Raw genomic sequence first — 19,381 nt, 5'->3', positions numbered from 1 at the left:
GGGTTTGGTCAACATTTATCGAGCTAGATTGAACCTAATTTAGTTGGCTAACCTAATTACTCTAATGGCTGTTTAAAATGGATGGTCTAGGGGTACCTGGGTGGCTCAGTTTATAAAGCATCTGACTTCAGCTCAGGTCATGATCTCACAGTCTGTGGGTTTGAGTCCTGTGTTGGGCTCTATGCTGACAGGTCAGCCTGGAGCCTGCTTCAGATTCTGTGTCTCCCTCTCTCTCTGCCCCTCCCCTGCTCATGCTTTGTCTCTCTTTGTCTCAAAAATAAATAAAAACATTAAAATAAAATAAAAAGAAAAAATGTCCTGTTTAAAAAAAAAAAAGTATGGTCTGGAAAAACCATTGTTTCTTTGTTCAGGTAAACTTTTCTTAGTGTATTATTATATTTTTAGAAACTAGTCATGTTTTAGTTTTTAGAATCTTGTTACTTTTCAAAAGTTAATTTTGTTCATAATATGAAATTCTGTGTATTTTCCCTATGCTGCTACAAAGAATATTTAGGTCCAAAGATGGTAGCTTCTTAGACTGAATGAATAATTTTCTTCCCCTTATCTTTCATTTTGATTGTGTTCTTCTCTTCAAAGAACCAGAAAGTACCAGGGCATAATGGTTATAACTGTGCCATGTAACTCTTTCCCTTCCTACTGAAACCTGAAATAGGAGAGATGCTGGGGAAAAAAGTTCTGTAGTCAAGTACATTTGGGCAATTTTCACACTTTCATCCGTGTAGTTCTAGTGGAGATCCTCTGTGTATAATAGCATGCCAGAGGATTGAGACTTTCTGGAAAGAAGTCTGTTCAACTTTGTTTATCCTGGTGTTTTCCATTTGCCGATGAAATACTCTGACTTCTGCTTTTTTTTCTGGGCAAAACCCATCACTGTTCCATAAAATCAGTGTGTTTTAGAATATATTTCAGGATATGCTGGTATATAGAAAGTAATTTTGAAGGTTAGTTGCAAATAAAAAAAGGCAGAGAAACTGACCATTAAAATTTTCTGACAGGCTTTACGTTATAGGAAAGTTGGGGCTGAATCATTATTCTAAGCCATTTTAAAGTCTCTACCTTTTTTAACTTTTTTTTTTTAAGTTTATTTATTTTGAGAGAGAGTGTGCTCATGCACAAACTGGGCGGGGGGGGGGAACAGAGAGAGGGAGAGGGAGAGGGAAAGAGAGAATCACAAGCAGGCTCCACGCTGTCAGCACAGAGCCTGTCGTGGGACTCGATCCCACGAACCATGAGATCATGACCTGAGCTAAAACCAAGAGTCAGCTGCTTAATCAACTGAGCCACACAGGTGCCCCCAAAGTGTCTCCCTTTTATTATGCTTTATTATATGTGTTGTTACGTGGGTGGGATAGATTTGTTCTTTGCTTTTCAATAGCTTGCGTTTTAAGATCTACGTGTTTTCTAAATGATAAAAGTGATTCGAAGGAATAAGCATTATATAAACCTGATCCTGAAAGAGAGGTCATGAGAATAAAATACTTGTTGATCACTTTAGCTCAGTGTTGTCACAGTCCACGCTGACTTGAATGACCTGATTTAAAAGTAGCTGCTGTAGCCTTGAAAGAAACACAAAGGCCAGTCCTTAGGTAGAGAAACAAAGATCCGAGGAATGAAACATTTGAGTATCTCTACTCCTACCATTTTTATGTTCTTTGTCACTGATCCTTTTTTTTTAAATTTTTTTAATGTTTATTTATTTCTGAGACAGAGACAGAGCATCAGTGGGGGAGGGGCAGAGAGAGAGGGACGCAGAATCTGAAGCAGGCTCCAGGCTCTGAGCTGTCAGCACAGAGCCCCATGTGGGGCTCGAACTCACAGACTGCAAGATCATGACCTGAGCCAAAGCTGGACTCTCAACTGACTGAGCCACCCAGGCGCCCTATCATTGATCCTTTAATGACAGTATTAAAGGGCCAAGTAGGCTGACTCAAAAGAAAAAAAAAAAATCTAAGGTACCCTTTAGAAGATGAATCAGCACCTTTTCTCTTTTTTTAAATTTTTACATTTTTTTAATGTTTATTTTTGAAAGAGAAACAGAGAGAGAGCACTAACAGGGGAGGGGCAGAGAGAGAGGGAGCCACAGAATCTGACGTAGGCTCCATGCTCTGAACTGTCAGAACAGAGCCCGATGCGGGGCTCAAACTCAGGAATGGTGAGATCATGACCTGAGCCGCAGTCAGTTGCTTAACTGACTGAACCCCCAGGTTCCCCCAAACCTTTTCTGTTTATGGTGAATATGATGTGAGTTTTGAGTCTTAGCTGAAGGCTAAGCAACTGATTTTTCTGACTTCAAAAAACTGCTTGAGTGAAATATTAATGTGATGGTGTAGTTTGGGTATTGCAGTTTATTACCAAGATCTGAATTGTGAGATACTATGTAGAAAAAAAGATTACTTGGAAACTATGATTAAAATTTTTTTTTTTACTTTAATTTTATATTTATAGAAAAGTTATAAACACTATTGTGTTTTTTATGTCAAGAGTGAGAACGTGAAACTTAAGAAGTTATTTTATTTTGTAGCATCGAGGCTAATAGTCGAATTATGGAATTGGATCCTAGTGATGGATCATTAAAGGTGCATTATTCAGATCGGTTGGTGATTCTCCTGAGAGAAGTTCGTCAGCTTTCTGCTCTTGGCTTTGTTATTCCTGCCAAAATACAGCAAGTTGCAAACATTGCACAGAAATTCTGCAAGCAAGCAATTATTCTTAAACAAGTATGGCATTACATTTTTGAATATATGACTGTTCTGAGTTCATTGCATTCGACTGTTTTAAGGGCTTCATTGTCTACTTTTGTTATTTTTAGGCTAATAGAATAGCACCAGTGAGTCTTGTGAAATTATGGTTTGCTAAATGACTACTTTACAAAATTTGCTTTTTAAGCCTATAGAGGAATTCATTAATTTGAAGTATTGATATTCATTCTAAAAACATTTGGAAAATTAGAATGTAATTTTTCTTTTTTTTTCCTTTTTCTTTCATGTTACATGCATGGATATTAAAGGACTTTCTAACCAAAGCGTCCTCTGTCCTTCGCTCACCTTCAGTAGGCAGATTCTTAGAGATTTACAAGGCTGATGGACTAGTCTCTATTTTTGGTCATTTCCTGGGTCTGTCTGTTCAGCACATTGCCATCATATCATTTACCTGTTTATTTTTTTAATGTTTTTTTAAGTTTGCTTATTTATTTTGAGAAAGAGCGGGCACGTGTTTGTTAGTGGCAGAAGCAGGCGGAGGGAGGGAGGAAGGGAGGGGGAGAGAGAGAGAGAGAGAGAGAGAGAGAGAGAGAGAGAGAGAGAGAGAAAGAGAGAAAGAGAAAGAGAAAGAAAGCCAAGTAGGCTGCACTGTCAGCGCAGAGCCCAGTGCGGGCTCAAACTCATGAACTATGAGGTCATGACCTGAGCCGAAATCAAGAGTCAGATGCTTCACCCATAGAGCCACCCAGGTGCCCCACATTTCCCTGTTTAAAGCCAACTATTACCCCTCATTGTGTGTCTCTTTAGCACAGTCCTCAGGCCCTTGTTAATCATGCTCCAACTGACCTGAGTGGCTGTGGCCTTCACCGCCTGGACTCTTCCCTTCAGGTTGTGCCCTATGCTTCAATCACACGAGACCCGGTTCTCCTCTGAACATGTCTCCATGCATGGATACCTGTTCCTTCTTAGTAGAAAACTCAGAGTCATCCCTAATTCCCCACTCAGAAATCTCTTTGTTTTGTCTTCCTTTGGGTGATCTGTCCTTACTCCGTATGCAGTATGCACATCAGTCTTGAACGCTTTTCTGTAGTATTGGATGTGTTTTGTCTTTTCGCTCATGTAATTAACAGATCTTAGAGGTCAGGAATGGTATCTTAGAGACAAGAATAGTATCTTAGAGGCAGGAGTGGTATCTTTGAGGCAGGAGTGGTATCTTAGAGGCAGGAGTGGTGTCTTAGTGGTCAGGAACAGTATGTTAGTGGTCAGGAACAATATATTAGAGGCAAGAGCAGTATCCTGCATGTCTTGCTCTCCATCTGTTCTTTGAGCGAGGATCCACTGAGCACCTGTACTGCTGTGCACAGTGTAGCGAGGGTGTGAGATGAATACGCGGCTGCTGTATTCTGGCACATGGTTTCTCGGCCTCAGCACTGTTAACATTTTGCACCACTTCTTTTCTGTGGGGGCGTCCTGTGCATTTTAGTAGCCTCTCTGGCCGGTAGCACCTGCCTAGTACTGACATTCAAAGGTGTCTCCTGACGTTGCCAAGTGTCCCCTTGGGTGCAAATCAACCATGGTTGCGAACCACTGGTCTAGAGGGAGAGAGCGAAATAAATAATGAATCCTCATAAATATCAGGCCTTCTGGTAGATACCTTATTTATGTTATTTCAGTTAACTCCCCGTTTTTCACATAACTGATTGGGGATCCGATTCATAACACAGTTTTTCTGATGCCACGTAGCTAGTAAGTGATGAAGCTGGGATTTGATACCAAAGGTGGCTCCAAAGCCCATATTTATTCCATTAAGTTTATGTACTGATGACAGATAAGTGAAAACTTGAAAAAACAGGTATTGGGGTACCTGGGAGGCTCAGTCAGTTGAGCATCCAACTTCGACTCAGGTCATGATCTCGTGGTTCGTGGGTTCGAGCCCTGTGTTGGGCTCTGTGCTGACTGTGGAGGCTGGATCCTGCTTCAGATTCTGGGGTATCGCTCTCTCTGCTCCTCCCCCAGTCATGCTCTGTCTCTCTGTCTCTCTGTCTCTCTCTCTCTCTCTCTCTCAAAAGTAAATAAACATTAAAAAAATAGGTAATACATTACGAGTACTCTATTAAAGATTTTGTAAAGTCCCAGGAAAGCATAGAGGTAGCAATTTTCAGTTATTTCCTGGGTAGGGGTAGAGGCAGTATCAGATAAATCCTTATGGAGGAATGCTGTTTGGTGTGAGCCTGGAGGGGTATGTGGGTTCTCTCAGGAGCACGAGGGTGGGATGGGTGAGTGTTACACAGAGGGGCTGCGTCTTCGAAAGCAGAGAGGCTTGCTCACTCTCGTATACTGTGTATTTAGTGCACGACACAGGAGCTCCAAGGATGAGTGTGGTCATGTAGCATCGGCATTTCCCCTGGGGAGATCTGTTTACGCGTACCTTCACTTCTGAGCAAGAATTCAGCCGGAGCAGGCAGTGGGAAGTGGGAGTTGGTTAGAGAGTAGCTCAGCCAGATTGCTGTAATTCTGTGTATTCTTTTGCTTCTAGTGTTCTGGAATAGGCTTTTTCTTGGACCGCGACTGTGGTGTAGCATAAATACCCTGGATATCCTCCACCAAATACAGCCTATTTTTATATGTACTAGTGGCAGGAAGCAGACCATCTATAAAATTAGGAAATATTTTTTAAGAATGTACTCTGGGCCAAGTGTATTGTGAGGTGCTGGGGATACAGACATGAAAAGACCATCGTTTTCAATTCCTTCGACTTACTCCATGGTGTCCACTTGATCTGCTTCCCTGAACCTCTCTTTTTCCCCCAACAGAGTTGACAGTTGCTCTTTCGTTCATCAGTGTACCTTGTGCGTATCTCTGGTTTTTGATTCCTTGATTGAAGAAATAATTACCAAGTGCCTACTATTTGCTAGATGCTGTTCTTGAAGCAGGTGTTGTAATTTGGGAGCTAGTGTAGTGCTAAGTACTGTGAAGCAAAAGAAAAAACGATTGGAGCAGAGACTGCCGTGTTATACAGAGTGGCCAGGGTAGGCCTTGAAAGGTGATATTTGGGAAGAGATACGACTTCAAGTGACACAGAACCTTGCAGGTGTCTGGAGGAAGGCTGTTGGGTGCGGGACGTTCACACGTGGCTCCTGAGGGAGACTCCCCTGGAGGTCACAGGAGCAGCAAGGAGCCCAGCGTGGCCGCCCTGCAGTGAGGCTCTGTGGTGGGGCAGCTTATGTAAAACGTATGTTCTGGGGGAGCGGCATGGCTTGGGGATTTGGGTTTTATTCGACAGCGTATTGGGAAGCCAGTGGAAGGTTTTAGGTGAGAGTGTTGGGATTTGGGATTTTATTCTCACATGCAGTGGGGAGTCATCGGGAGTTTTGGTGTAGCAAATAGAATAGTGTGATTTATCTTTAGGAAGGACCACTCTGGCTTCTTTGAATGCTTTGAACAGACACTAGGAAGCCACCGCTGGAGACAGACCAGTTTGGAGACGGCCACACTGGTCTTGTCGAGCGACGGGGGTGCTCACCCTCCTTGGGGTTGGTGGACGTGGGTGACATGGTTGCCTGTAACGTATGTTGTAAAAGTGTAGGCAGTAGACAAATTCATGATTTCACTCGTGTAATTTAAGAAACAAAACTGACGAACATATGGGAAGGGAGGGAAAAAGAGAAGAAAACAAACCACAAGAGACTTTTTTTGTAAGTTTATTTATTTCAAAAGAGAGAAAGGAAGTGTGTTGGTGTGTGGGGGAGGGACTGAGAGAGAGACAGACAGACAGACAGAATCCCAAGCAAGTCTTGCTGTCAGCATAGAGTCCAATGTAGGACTCTATCCCACAACCTGTGAGTTGACATAATACCTGAGCTGAAGTCAGACTCTCAACGGACTGAGAGACCAGGCATCCTGTCTACAAGAGAGTCCTAAGTACAGACAATACCCTGAGGGCTGCTGGAGGGGGGGAGGGTGGGAGGATGAGTTACCTGGTGATGAGCCCCAGGGGTTGTAGGTGAGAGCTGAATCACTGAATTCTCTCAAAACCAATACTGCTCAGTATGTTACTAACTAGAATTTGAATAAAAAATAAATAAAAACCAAACAAAAAGTATAGTCAGTAGACTTCATTGATGTGGGATGTAAAAGAAAAGTAAAGGACAACTCAAGGATCTCTTGGTCTGAGAAGTGGATTAATTGTTAAAGGCTGACAAAGGAACACGTTTGCAGAGTTGCAGGAGTGGAGTTCAGTTTTTAGCATTTGATATGCTTTACTGGTTTCTTCCATATTTCCCCTGAGACTGTGAACTTCTTGGTCACAGGGACTGGGTTTTCTAGTCTTTGTTTAATCAGCCCCTGGGACGGGACTTGGCACATTGTGGGAACTCAGCAAGGAGTGACTGCGTATGTTAACATGGGCATCAGTGCTGTATTAGAGATGAAAAGCTGCTTCTTGTTAAATCTTACGATGAGAAGCATTGATGTTTCCGTTCAAACAAGTAAAAATGAAAACAGGTGAAAAATTAAGTGTCTTAGTTATTAATGATTGTTGCTAATTGTACTTTTACTTTGTAGGTGGCACATTTTTACAATTCCATCGATCAACAAATGATTCAAAGTCAGAGACCAATGATGTTACAATCCGCTTTAGCATTTGAACAGATAATTAAGGTAAATGGACTTTCTGTGTTATAATAATTAGATTTTACTTGTGAGGTGTTTCTTGTTTCTTAGTTTTTTAGTGTACCCTTCAGCTTAATATTGATCTAAGGTTTTGTTCCCCAGTGACTTCCTTCACTCTTAACAAGTAACACTTGTAGATTTAAGTGGTTGTAGTGTTTCACATATTCAGGTGCTGAGTTTGATCCAGTGAATTAATACATGTAGTATACAACTTGTGTGCTATTATATTTACTTATTCACTGAATTGTGAGGTCTTTTTTTTTTTTTTTTTTTTAAAGTTTATTTTTCATGGGCACCTGAGTGGCTCAGTCGGTTAAGCGTTGACTTCAGCTGAGGTCATGATCTCGTGGTTTGTGAGTTGGAGCCCCATGTCCGGCTCCGTGCTGACAGCCCAGAGCCTGGAGTCTGCTTGGGATTCTGTATCTCCCTTGCTTTCTGTCCGTCCCCCGTTTGCGCTCTTGTCTCTCTCAAAAATAAGTAACATTAAAAAGAATTTTATTTTTGAGAGAGACAGAGACAAAGTGTGAGTGGGGGAGGGGCAGAGAGAGAAAGGGAGATACAGAATCCCAAGCAGGCTCCCAGCTCTGAGATGTCAGCACAGAGCCTTATGCGGGGCTGGAACCCATGCGACCGTGAGATCATGACCTGAGCTGAGATCAAGAGTCAGATGCTTAACTGACTGAGCCACCCAGGCGCCCCTGAATTGTGAGGTCCTTGTATACCAGTCTTTAATGCTTTTCTGTCGTCTCCTGATTTTATACTTTGAGATTTATTTGGCTTTTTTTTATCTGTGCTTGTTTAAATACCCATGCATATGGCATTAGGAAAAGCTACACTAGTTTCCAAACATCCTACTACTATGTGACTTGTAGCTTTTTGAAACCTATAATTTTAGTCTCAACAGACATAAAATATGTAAAGATTAAGTAGGAGAGGAATGTACCCTTTTCTTATTGTTTTATTTGCAAGCGGATCAGTGGTTGGGATTTTCCTCAAGACTGCGCCCGGTTTCCGTGCTTTTGTAGGAGGACTGCTAGGTCATGGTGTAGCTGCACTCGCGGCCAATCTCCTTATGGTCTCCCGCAGCAGGAGGTGCAGAGCAGAGTCCATGCAGGGAAGGGCCCGGAGCGAAGGTTGGGCAAACGGGCGCTGGCTGTCAGGAACCCCCCCCCGTGGACCCACACAGGGCGTCCTCCACCTGCCCCCGCACCCCCGCCCTGCTCCCCATCACAAGTTGTAATACATGGGATGTTTTCTCACCGGGAAGACCATTAGACACTCTGTACCTGGGCACTTTTGGGGGACTCGTCCTGGAGGTATCTTCTGCCTGATGATGTACCACACTTCCAGATGCCCAGAAGGAGATCAAGTGTTGAGTACAAACTGTGTAGTTGAGCTACCCTGAGCTGTCTTACAAGTTAGGGTGGTGGGGGGCCTCCAAGATCCACGTGTGCAGGTGCCAGGGCCTCGTCAGGGTCAGGGTCAGGATGTTAAATAGGCCTTTAAGGGATGGCAGTCGGATCTACTACATTAACTTTGTTCTGCTCACTAGTTCTCAGGCCTACAATTTACAACAAGTCCTATAATTCATATTACAGATTTTTAAATTTCTAAAATTTTTTTAATGAAAAAATTTTTATTGCGAAAGCTCCAAACTTTATAATGCAAAGTTTAAAAAACACAGGTAAACAACAGGAAAAAAGGTGTTTTAAAACTGTATCACCAAGAGATGGCCATTGTTAGCAGTCTGGAGTATATCCTTTAAATTTTTTTTTCTGTGCCTGTTTACAAGTGTACTTTTGAAAATGGGAAATATTTTATTATTTTTTTTACCCCTTTTTACCAAATAGATAATGTTTAATTGCACACCTTTAGGACTTTTTCTTCTCTAATAAATATACTCAAAGAAATATTTGTTGATATTTCTATGAGAAATTGGGTTGTGAGAAGTACATCATTATATTAGCATATGTTAAATGAGACCGAATTGTAGAGAAGAAACCAAGATGGAAGGAGCAAGAACGCCGAGGTTCTTTCTAATCCTCTGGCCACTCGCTGTCTCCGAGGGCAGGGACTCTGACTTACTTACCCTCATGATCTGTAGCAGTGCGACAGTGGGTCATGTGTGGTGGTTGCTCATTGATGCTTTCTAGGCTGTTGCATGGAGTGCTCTGTTGGATTGAATACGATTGCGTTTCATCCATTCAGTGGCTGTATGGAGGGTCTGCTGTATTCTGGACGTGAGTGATCCCCTGCCTTGCCAGGCAGCACGTCAAGGACGTGTAGAAACCTGGCTGCTGTTGGGCACTTTCTCCCCTCCATCCTTACATATTTGTCCTGACTGTGGAGTACTGTCTGTGTGCACACAGCACCAGGCACATGGGGTTTTGATTTTTGCTTCAGTCATCAGGTAGGATTTAAGAAATTCACAAGAAGGACAGTTTGTTTTGTATTGACATTTCCCTAACCCCAGAGTTTTCCTTTGCTTTTGAGGTCCTTACCGAGAGAATTGGCTTTAGCCATGTCTTACGAGCAGCTTTGCAACGGATTCTCTTGTCTTTTCCTTTGTCCCGCAATGTTTGTATTCCCCCCTTTACCGAAGGATATTGTTACCAGGAATGAAAGTCACAGGTGACAGATCTGTTAGCACTTTCAGAATCTTCTACTTCCTCCTGGCTGTCATGGTCTTAGCTTTTGAGTTTGCGGTCCTTTCTGAGTAGCGTTTCTCTGTGACGGAATGAAGCGTAGTGATTCCCGAGTGAGTGTGTGTGCTCCACACTCCGCTGGGCCCCGCAGGAACCGTCCTGGACTTGCTCGGCTTCCCGTGAGGGAGTGGGAGTTGAGTGCCCCGTTCAGGGCACTGACACCTTCCCTTGGGGGTGGTCCCGGCCTGTGCTGCCCCTAAGCAGGGTATGAGCCTGGCCCCTTCTCGAGCCCCGTTCACGTGGCTGGGAGGGAGCACTGGGCTGACCTGCCTGCCCGGGGGTGGGCAGCTCGTTCAGCCAGCCTTCCCTTGGCCAGGACTTGAACACTCCTGGCCTTTGATTGGTGGATGGAGGGTCAGCCCCCTGTTTGGTTCTGCTCAGGCTGCAGAGCTGTGGCATTTCTGTTGGTGTTTGGCCAGAGGAAGGTGGGTATCGCTGAAGGTTCCCTTGGACCACAGTGTTCCCAGTCCTTTGGCCAGAGGGAGCCGGCTTCTTCCGGAGCTTGTGGTGTGTCCTGGAGGTGGCTCCTGGTGGGAGGCGTGTCCATCGCCCTGTCCTGCACATATGGAGACGGTGAGGAAGCGTGCATGTATCTCTCCTCAGCTCTCCAGGCCTCAAGGTCGTCTGCTGCCTTCCACCTGTCATTCCTGTGTGTGTGTGTGTGCGTGCGTGCGTGTGTGTGTGTGTGTGTGTGTGTGAGGGAGAGAGAGAGAGAGAGGTCAATCTAGCTCATCTAGGGCTGTTTCACTCTAAGAGAGGAAACTTGGGAGGGAGGGAGCTATTCATTTTGCCACATTGCCTTATTGTTTATAAAATGGAATCATTACTCTATGCGTCCTCATTGCAGATAGTGTTAGGAATAACTGTACTGAAGATGGACAGTGTGAAATCTTATGGAAAAAAGAAATGCATTGTATCGCTAAATGGCATTTGTTGTACCTTAGAATTCAAAAGCAGGAAGTGGGGGAAAGTCACAGATTACTTGGGATAATCCTAAAGAATTAGAAGCCTACATCCAGAAGCTCCAAAATGCTGCCCAACGACTTGCCACTGAAAATAGAAAACTGAGAAAATGGCACACTACATTTTGTGAAAAGGTAGGTTTTATTTGTACAATTAGATAATCTATGAAGAGTATTATTAAAATGGTAATTGGGATGTAATTTTATTCTTTTTAAATTAAAAAAAATTAAGTTTATTTTTGAGAGAGGGACAGAGCAGGGCAGGGGCAGAGAGAGAGAGTGAGAGTGAGAGAGAGAGAGAGAGAGAGAGAGAGAGAGAGAGAATCCCAAGCAGGCTCTGCACTGTCAGCACAGAGCCTGATGTGGGTGGGACTCGAACTCAGAAACTGTGAGATCATGACCTGGACTGAAATCAAGAGTTGGATGCTTAGTTGACTGAACCCCCCAGGCACCGTGTGTTATAATTTGAAATAGTTTTTACTTATTTGGAAGTCTAATTATTTAACAGACTTACGGTTGCCAAAATAGTACAGAGTTCACACTCAATGACTTCCTCTGTTGTTAACAACTTGAATAACCATACTACATTTATGATAACTAGGCAATAGGCAGGTTTTGAAGTTTACAGCTTTTCCACTGATGTCTTTTTGCATTTGGTCGTTGAGTCTCTGTAGTCTCCTCCTCCTTCTGAGACTTTCCTTGCTTGTCATCACCTTGATACTCGTTACAGAATCGGTCATTTTTTTGTAGAAAGTGTCTCAATGTGGTTTGTATGAAGCTCTCTCATTCTTAGATCACGGTGATGCGGTTCTGACAGAAATACCGCAGCAGCGATGTTTGCCTTTGTCGGGGTACCAGTCAGTTATTTCTATGTCTTACTATCGGTTGAATTAATCTCGATCACTCGGTTGAGGTGGTTGGTATCTGTCAGGTTTTCCTACCGAAAAGTTACTGCTTTTCCAGGGTTACTTTGCGACTGCTGTGCTTTAATTTTTAACAGGTCGTCTTTCTCATGAACATTGATCTGCTTCGGCAGCAGCAGCGTTGGAAAGATGGATTACAAGAACTGAGAACTGGCTTAGCGAGCGTAGAAGCCCAGGTAATTATGTTTTCCTTGGTGTCTACTCTTCGAGTGTGATCTTTTCAGAAGGTAAATATAGGAGTTGAGGATGAGTTCATAAAGGTTATCTGTAAATCTTTACTAAGAAATTTCTAATAAATGTAGAGTTCTACCGAATTGTATATAAAGACCACAAATTAGCAATGCATTTACATTTAAAAATATAAAAATAAGTTTTCATTTATCTTTTGGAACGTCCAGTTTCTCAGTTCAGACTTAGTAGTTTCTTTGACTTGGTGCTTAAACGTTACCATTGTTTAGTTTTCTTTTAGCTGGTGGAGACATGTGTAGAACATGAAGCGAAGTTGGGCAGAAGCCCAGTAATTGAAATAACCGTTTCAGAGTGTTTTCCTTTTTTTGGGGTAAAATTCCATTTCTATACACATTTTGATAAATTATGATATTTATGTAAGTGTAATTAATGCACAGAGCCTCCTGCCCGGTCTGTGGTAGGGGGTCTTAGCTGAGGATGAATTACGTGTCTTATCTGTTTACATGTAGTTTTCAGTTCTTAAATTAAAAAAAAATTTTTTTAATGTTTGTTTATTTTTGAGAGAGAGAGAGACAGAGTGTGAGTTTGGGAGGGGCAGAGAGAGAGGGAGACACAGAATCCGAAGCAGTCTCCAGGCTCTGAGCTGTCAGCACAGAGCCCGATGTGGGGTCAGACTCATGAACCATGAGATCATGACCTGAGCTGAAGTCGGATGCTTAACCGACTGAGCCACCCGGTGCCCTGAGATTTTTTTTTCAATTCTTTTTAAGTTTATTTCTTTTTTTCTTTTGAGAAAGAGGGAGCATGTGCGCGCACACACAGGGGTGGAGGGTGGCAGGCAGAGACAGCCGGAGAGGGGGAATCCCAAGCAGGCTCTGTGCCGCCAGCACAGAGCCTGATCCAGGCCTTAAACTCGTGATCCCCGAGATCATGAGCTGAGCTGAAAGCAAGAGTCAGACACTTAGCCGACTGAGCCACCTGGGAGCTCCCAATTCTTAGATCTTGAAGAAAAAACAAGTGTTAGCATTAATGTATTGATGGTTATATGGAAGCACAAAGAGTGTAAACTGTCTTGAGCATCTTCATATTTTTCAGTTGATTATTTTTTAAAAATGTGCGGTGGATTATTTAGGGGGTGAAGAAGGAAGAGAAGAGCTGCACTCGATGGGGGTTTTAGAAAGAGGTCTAAGAAGTTGATCAAATAAACCACTGACTTTTTTTTAGCGCCATGGTATAAAACTCATATATAACATCCACTTAACGTTAATTTGATATTTTAAGTTTTGCCGGTCTTTTTGTGGACTATTTAAAAGCATGAAGCTTGGAAATTTTTATATTTGACTTTATATAACCTGTCCTACTACAGGTAGCAGTGAAGGAGTTGCATGTTTTAAGATGTTAAAAATGGGTTCTTTTTTTTTGTTTTTTGCTTATAATTTCACTATATACGATATAAATGCTTTAAATGAAGACCCCATTTGTCGTAGAATCTAAGTCTAAAGTTCTCTCTTGTGGAGCAAGAGAGTGGGACGCAGGATTAAAGCGAGAGATGACTAATGTCCAGAAAAGACAAGAGCCCCAAATAAGGGCCCTTGCTCTGCTTTTATTAGCATCAGAAGGCTTACAAACATGGCAATGGACACGCACAAAGGGACAATGAATCTGTGAACGTTAACTTGTGGATATGAGGGAAAGGGGGTCTTGAAGACATTCGGGGTTAGGGGTTTGGGTTAATACACAACAACGTTGGGGCACTGGCCAGCCTGGCGGAAGGTTGTTTACAGAGGGCAGGAGGCAGCACCTTTGTTTATCTTAGCCTAGGGGACGAGGCAGGTAGGACACGTGACCTCAGGGTTGCCAAGGCACCTTTCTTTTGTTGTTGTTTTTTTAATATGAAATGTATTATCAAATTGGTTTCCATACAACACCCAGTGCTCGTCCCAACAGGTGCCCTCCTCAATACCTATCACTGCAAATGCACCTTTCTTGTGTTAATCATCTCCGCTCTGGGCAGCTTCACTGCCCCACAGGGTCTATAGCCCAATTTACCTGTTTACCTAACTTCAGCCTTCCCTCCTGCGAAAGCAGCTTTCTGCTCTAGTACTAAATGGGTGGGGGGGGGGGGGTGTTTTTGCCCTGAATGCCTAATCTTGTTTACCTCATATACCTTTGTATTGGGGGCCTTTGTCCCCTCTCTCTATTCTGGGGGCCTTTGCCCCCCCTCTCTATTCTGGGGGACTTGGCCCCCCTTCTCTGTCCTTATTTGCCCAATCTTGTTGTTGTAAACTTGGATGAGAGCATCCCATGGCCTTGTAATTCTCTGTGCCTTGTTAACCCATGGGTGCAGGCCCAAGGAGTTCCGAAGCTTATTCCCCACATCCATTCTGTCACCTGGTTTTTAAATAAAAAACGTGACTCTAACCTATCAGGGGTTCCAGGCCGGTGACATGCGTGCGTGGAAGCAGCACTGGAATCACCAGCTGTACAAAGCCCTCGAACACCAGTATCAGATGGGCCTGGAGGCACTTAATGAGAACCTGCCAGAAATAAGCATAGACCTAGTGTACAAGTAAGCTTTCTTACAGCCCCTTTCATTTTCAAACCATGTTTTTCCAGTAATTCATATGTTAAAGCTATTTCTTTGTTTTCAGACAGGGACGGTTACAATTCAGGCCTCCTCTTGAAGAAATCCGGGCTAAATATTACAGAGAAATGAAGAGGTTCATCGGCATTCCTAATCAGTTTAGGGGAGTGGGTGAGGCCGGAGATGAGTCTATTTTTTCTGTTATGATTGATAGAAATGCAAATGGATTTTTGACTATTTTCAGCAAAGCAGAAGATCTGTTTAGGAGACTATCAGCTGTTTTACACCAACATAAGGTATGGAACTTGTAATTGTCTGTTATTCTGTTATAATGTTTCATTTGATTGGTTGAATGAGTATTAAGTGTACTGATCTACGGTTTATCTTATGTGGCATAATGTAAAAGTACGGCAAGATGGGGAGCCAGTGTGAGGATTCCTGTACAACCCAGATTTACACCACAGATGAGAACCAAGATTTTTTTGTCTTTGACTTTTCGAAGATTGAGAAACTAGTTGCATCAGCTTGGGATGTGACAAGATTCTGTTGTGTCAATTTTAACTCCTCTTGGGAAACTATCTCCTTTCATTCAGTCTTTGAATCAACTGGCCCTTGGAGTGAGGTCTCAGATGTAGTGAGGTGGAGAGGATTTCACTTCCTCCTCGTGTTGGAGTGAACCTTGGCTGCTCAATGGGGAGAGACCCCAGCTGTGTCCCTCGTCCTTCCTTTCGCTCCCAAGACGCGTGACTGAGACATCAGCCGGTCTCCCAGTTGCCACCGGGTGCTGCTTCTGACTGTCGGGTTTCTAGGACTGATTGAATGTGCATACGTTCAAATTTGTAGCCTTGGCTTTGCCAAATGATTCTGTATTTGGGTACATCAAATTTGAGAAGAGAATCTGAGAAAAGGGTTTTGTGGTCTTTTAAAAAAAGTTTGATGATCACTTACTTTTATATGTTAAATAGTTTTTTTAGGCTCTACAGTAATGGTTATATTTGAGTACTTAAATTGAAATTTACCTGAATACCTTAAATCTGTACCTTTTTATCAGTGGGCTCTAATATTTTATATGTTAATAAATTCTGTTTCTTTAATATGTTTTCCATTCTTTAATAGGAATGGATCGTAATTGGACAAGTTGATATGGAAGCTCTAGTGGAAAAACATCTCTCTACAGTCCAAGATTGGGAGAAAAATTTCAAAGCACTGAAAATAAAAGGGAAAGAAGTAGAACGACTTCCGAGGTATGAGAAGTTAGAGTCGAGTTTCGGTCCCATTCAGTAAGAGGGAAAGAAGTAGGGCGGCCTCCGGGGCCTGAGAAGTTAGAGTTTCTGTCACGTTCCAGTGTTGTCATGACATGGTGAGGGTGCTCGTCAGTAGTGGCCTCGTGTCAGTCACCTTCTGCCTCCCGTAAAGCTTGGCCTTGGCTCTCGGGTATCGTCTGCGTCGGGTGCCGAGACGAAGGTATTTTTCTTCTGGAGGTTCTGCCGGCTGGGACCTAACTGGGGGGAGTCGATCGGGGCCTGAGGATGTGACATTTGACATACACAGGCATGGGCTGCGAGCGCTAAGACTCGCCCGTGAGAATGTGCTCCGGGATATCAAGCCAATGCCGTTGGACTCTGGCTTTGTACTGCTCGGCCTCCTTTCGGGATACCGTGGCAGTCACACAGCCTGGTGCTGCATCGACATAGGGCCCGAGACGTGGTGGAGACCCTCTGAGGGGCGTGTCATAACCCAGCTACTTGAGAACGGAGTCCCCCTCCTACCTGAAATTCTTACCACTGGAACCACTCTTGGTAGGAAGCTCTATGACAGGCCTGTTTAACTGTGCATGTATTTCCTCTAAAGGATAAGACCACTTGCGTTAATCTCCTTGCTCATTCTCTCAACAAATATTGGGTGAGTGTGGATAATATGCAGAGCTTGTCCCGTGGGAGGATAAAGATGAGGAAGAGAGGACCTCACGTTGCTTCCTGTCTGCCAGTGCAGTGACACATGACTCAGTACTCACCGGGGTTAAGGGAGTGGACTCTGGGGGCAGATGGCTTGTCCCAGCTGCGTGACTGCGACTGCCATTTACACCCCGTGAGCCTCGATTTCCTCAGCTTTCCAATAGTTAATACAGAGGTGCCTGGGTGGCTCAGTCGGCTGAGCATCCGAGTCTTGGTTTCGGCTCGAGTCATGATCTCCTGGTTCATGGGAGCCCCATGTTGGGCTCTGCGCTGACAGTGTGGAGCCTGCTTGGGATTCTGTCTCTCCCTCTCTGCCCTCCCCTGCTTGTGCCCGCTCACTCTCTCTCAAAATAAAAAAAAAATAGTTAAGACAACTGTAATATTGATCACACGGTGTTTTGAGGATTAAATGAGTAATTTGAACACAAAGTACTGGTACGGGTGACATTTGCAGTGTATGTTACTTACTGTTAATTGTTATTAATACCAGATAGAATAGTGTGTCTCATTTTAGAGATTGAACTAAGGGCTGGGGAAGTGTATACAGCATGGCGGTGACATCCCATCCTTTCTGGGCAAAACTAGGGAAAGTTTCATTCAGATAGAAATCCTTGAACTGGAATTTTGACAGGAAAAGCGAGAACTGGAGGTTGCACCAGGGCGTCTCAGGAGAGGGGTTTGTATGCTGAAAATAAGTTGGTTAATTGAGAATTTGATGAATTAGCGTTTTATTAGGGGCTAGAGGGCCTGTTCCTGGAGAGGGGTAATGAAGGTACAGATTTGGGAGAGTTTTGCGTTCCCATTGGGCAATTTGGATTTTATTCATATCAGAGTGGTTAGCTCTTGATTTCTCGTCCAAAAGGTGTCAGTACCTGCACATTAGGGGTGTTAGTCTGGAACGAGAGAGTTGTATGGTGCGAGAAAGAGACCATGGAGGAAGGGAGCTTAGTCTGTCATCACCCAGAAAACCAGCAGTAATTAATTAAATTAAGTTGTTGGTACTCCAAATGGGGAAGGGAAATATTATGAAATAGGAAACAGTATGAGGTATTAAGAGGTCTTAATTTTGGAGGAAGATGAGGGATGAGGAACAGAAAAGAGACAAATGTCCTGTGGGTTTGAGGTCAGAGGAGTTAGATGATGATATACCATTAATGTTGGTTGGAAGTAGGGAAGAGAGTGCTTTTGTAATGTTTGGGTACAAGGTTTCTCTTCTCTATTGGATACAGTCTTTGGTTTTTTTGTTTTTTTAATTTTGTTGTTGTTGTTGAGAGAATGAGAGTGCCAGTAGGGGAGAGGGGCAGAGGGAGAGACAGAATCCCAAGCAGCCTCCACGTGGAGGCTCCATAATTTGGGGGTAGCCTATCTAGGGCTATCCCATTTTATTTGTGGCTGAAGGGAGCCTCATTTTCTTTCTTTCTTTCTTTTTTTTATATTTTAGATAGGCTTTATTCTAAATATTTTTTTTTCAATATATGAAATTTATTGTCAAATTGGTTTCCATACAACACCCAGTGCTCATCCCAAAAGGTGCCCTCCTCAATACCCATCACCCACCCTCTCCTCCCTCCCACCCCCCATCAACCCTCAGTTTGTTCTCAGGTTTTTAAGAGTCACTTATGCTTTGGCTCTCTCCCACTCTAACCTTTTTTTTTTTTTTTCCTTCCCCTACCCCATGGGTTTCTATTAAGTTTCTCAGGATCCACATAGGAGTGAAAACATATGGTATCTGTCTTTCTCTTTATGGCTTATTTCACTTAGCATCACACTCTCCAGTTCCGTCCACGCTGCTACAAAGGGCCATATTTCGTTTTTTCTCATTGCCCTGTAGTACTCCATTATGTATATAAACCACAATTTCTTTATCCATTCATCAGTTGATGGACACTTAGGCTCTTTCCACAATTTGGCTATTGTTGAGAGTGCTGCTATAAACATTGGGGTACAAGTGCCCCTATGCATCAGTACTCCTGTATCCCTTGGGTAAATTCCTAGCAGTGCTACTGCTGGGTCATAGGGTAGGTCTATTTTTAATTTTTTGAGGAACCTCCACCCTGTTTTCCAGAGCGGCTGCCCCAGTTTGCATTCCCACCAACAGTGCAAGAGGGTTCCCGTTTCTCCACATCCTCTCCAGCATCTATAGTCTCCTGATTTGTTCATTTTGGCCACTCTGACGAGTGTGAGGTGATATCTGAGTGTGGTTTTGATTTGTATTTACCTGATGAGGAGCAACGTTGAGCATCTTTTCATGTGCCTGTTGGCCATCCGGATGTCTTCTTTAGAGAAGTGTCTATTCATGTTTTCTACCCATTTCTTCACTGGATTGTTTGTTTTTTGGGTGTGGAGTTTGGTGAGCCCTTTATAGATTTTGGATACTAGCCCTTTGTCCAATATGTCATTTGCAAATATCATTTCCTATTCCGTTGGTTGCCTTTTAGTTTTGTTGATTGTTTCCTTTGCTGTGCAGAAGCTTTTTATCTTCATGAGGTCCCAATAGTTCATTTTTGCTTTTAATTCCCTTGCCTTTGAGGATGTGTCAAGTAAGAAATTGCTGCGGCTGAGGTCACAGAGGTCTTTTCCTGCCTTCTCCTCTAGTGTTTTGATGGTTTCCTGTCTCACATTCAAGTCCTTTATCCATTTTGAGTTAATTTTTGTGAATGGTGTAAGAAAGT

General features: G+C 43.2%; 1 protein-coding gene across 8 annotated transcripts in view; it reads left to right on the top strand.

The window, feature by feature from the left end:
- Positions 1-19,381, top strand: part of DYNC2H1 (dynein cytoplasmic 2 heavy chain 1) — a 340,312-nt gene that overhangs the window by 15,041 nt on the left and 305,890 nt on the right. For all 8 annotated transcript variants that reach the window (XR_008290731.1, XM_053204186.1, XM_027051992.2 and 5 more), the window contains exons 12-18: positions 2,543-2,738; positions 7,284-7,379; positions 11,041-11,193; positions 12,059-12,157; positions 14,600-14,739; positions 14,822-15,050; positions 15,871-15,998. Coding sequence is in view for 7 of the 8 variants with exons in the window: in XM_053204186.1 (XP_053060161.1) it covers positions 2,543-2,738; positions 7,284-7,379; positions 11,041-11,193; positions 12,059-12,157; positions 14,600-14,739; positions 14,822-15,050; positions 15,871-15,998 (1,041 nt within the window). In the remaining variant the exon portion in view is untranslated. The remainder of the gene's footprint in view (positions 1-2,542; positions 2,739-7,283; positions 7,380-11,040; positions 11,194-12,058; positions 12,158-14,599; positions 14,740-14,821; positions 15,051-15,870; positions 15,999-19,381) is intronic.

This window comes from Acinonyx jubatus, chromosome D1, assembly GCF_027475565.1.
Source record: "Acinonyx jubatus isolate Ajub_Pintada_27869175 chromosome D1, VMU_Ajub_asm_v1.0, whole genome shotgun sequence".
NCBI lineage: Eukaryota > Metazoa > Chordata > Mammalia > Carnivora > Felidae > Acinonyx > Acinonyx jubatus.
The sequence above is the reverse complement of the archived record's forward strand: the minus strand, read 5'-3'. Positions and strand labels throughout refer to the sequence as shown.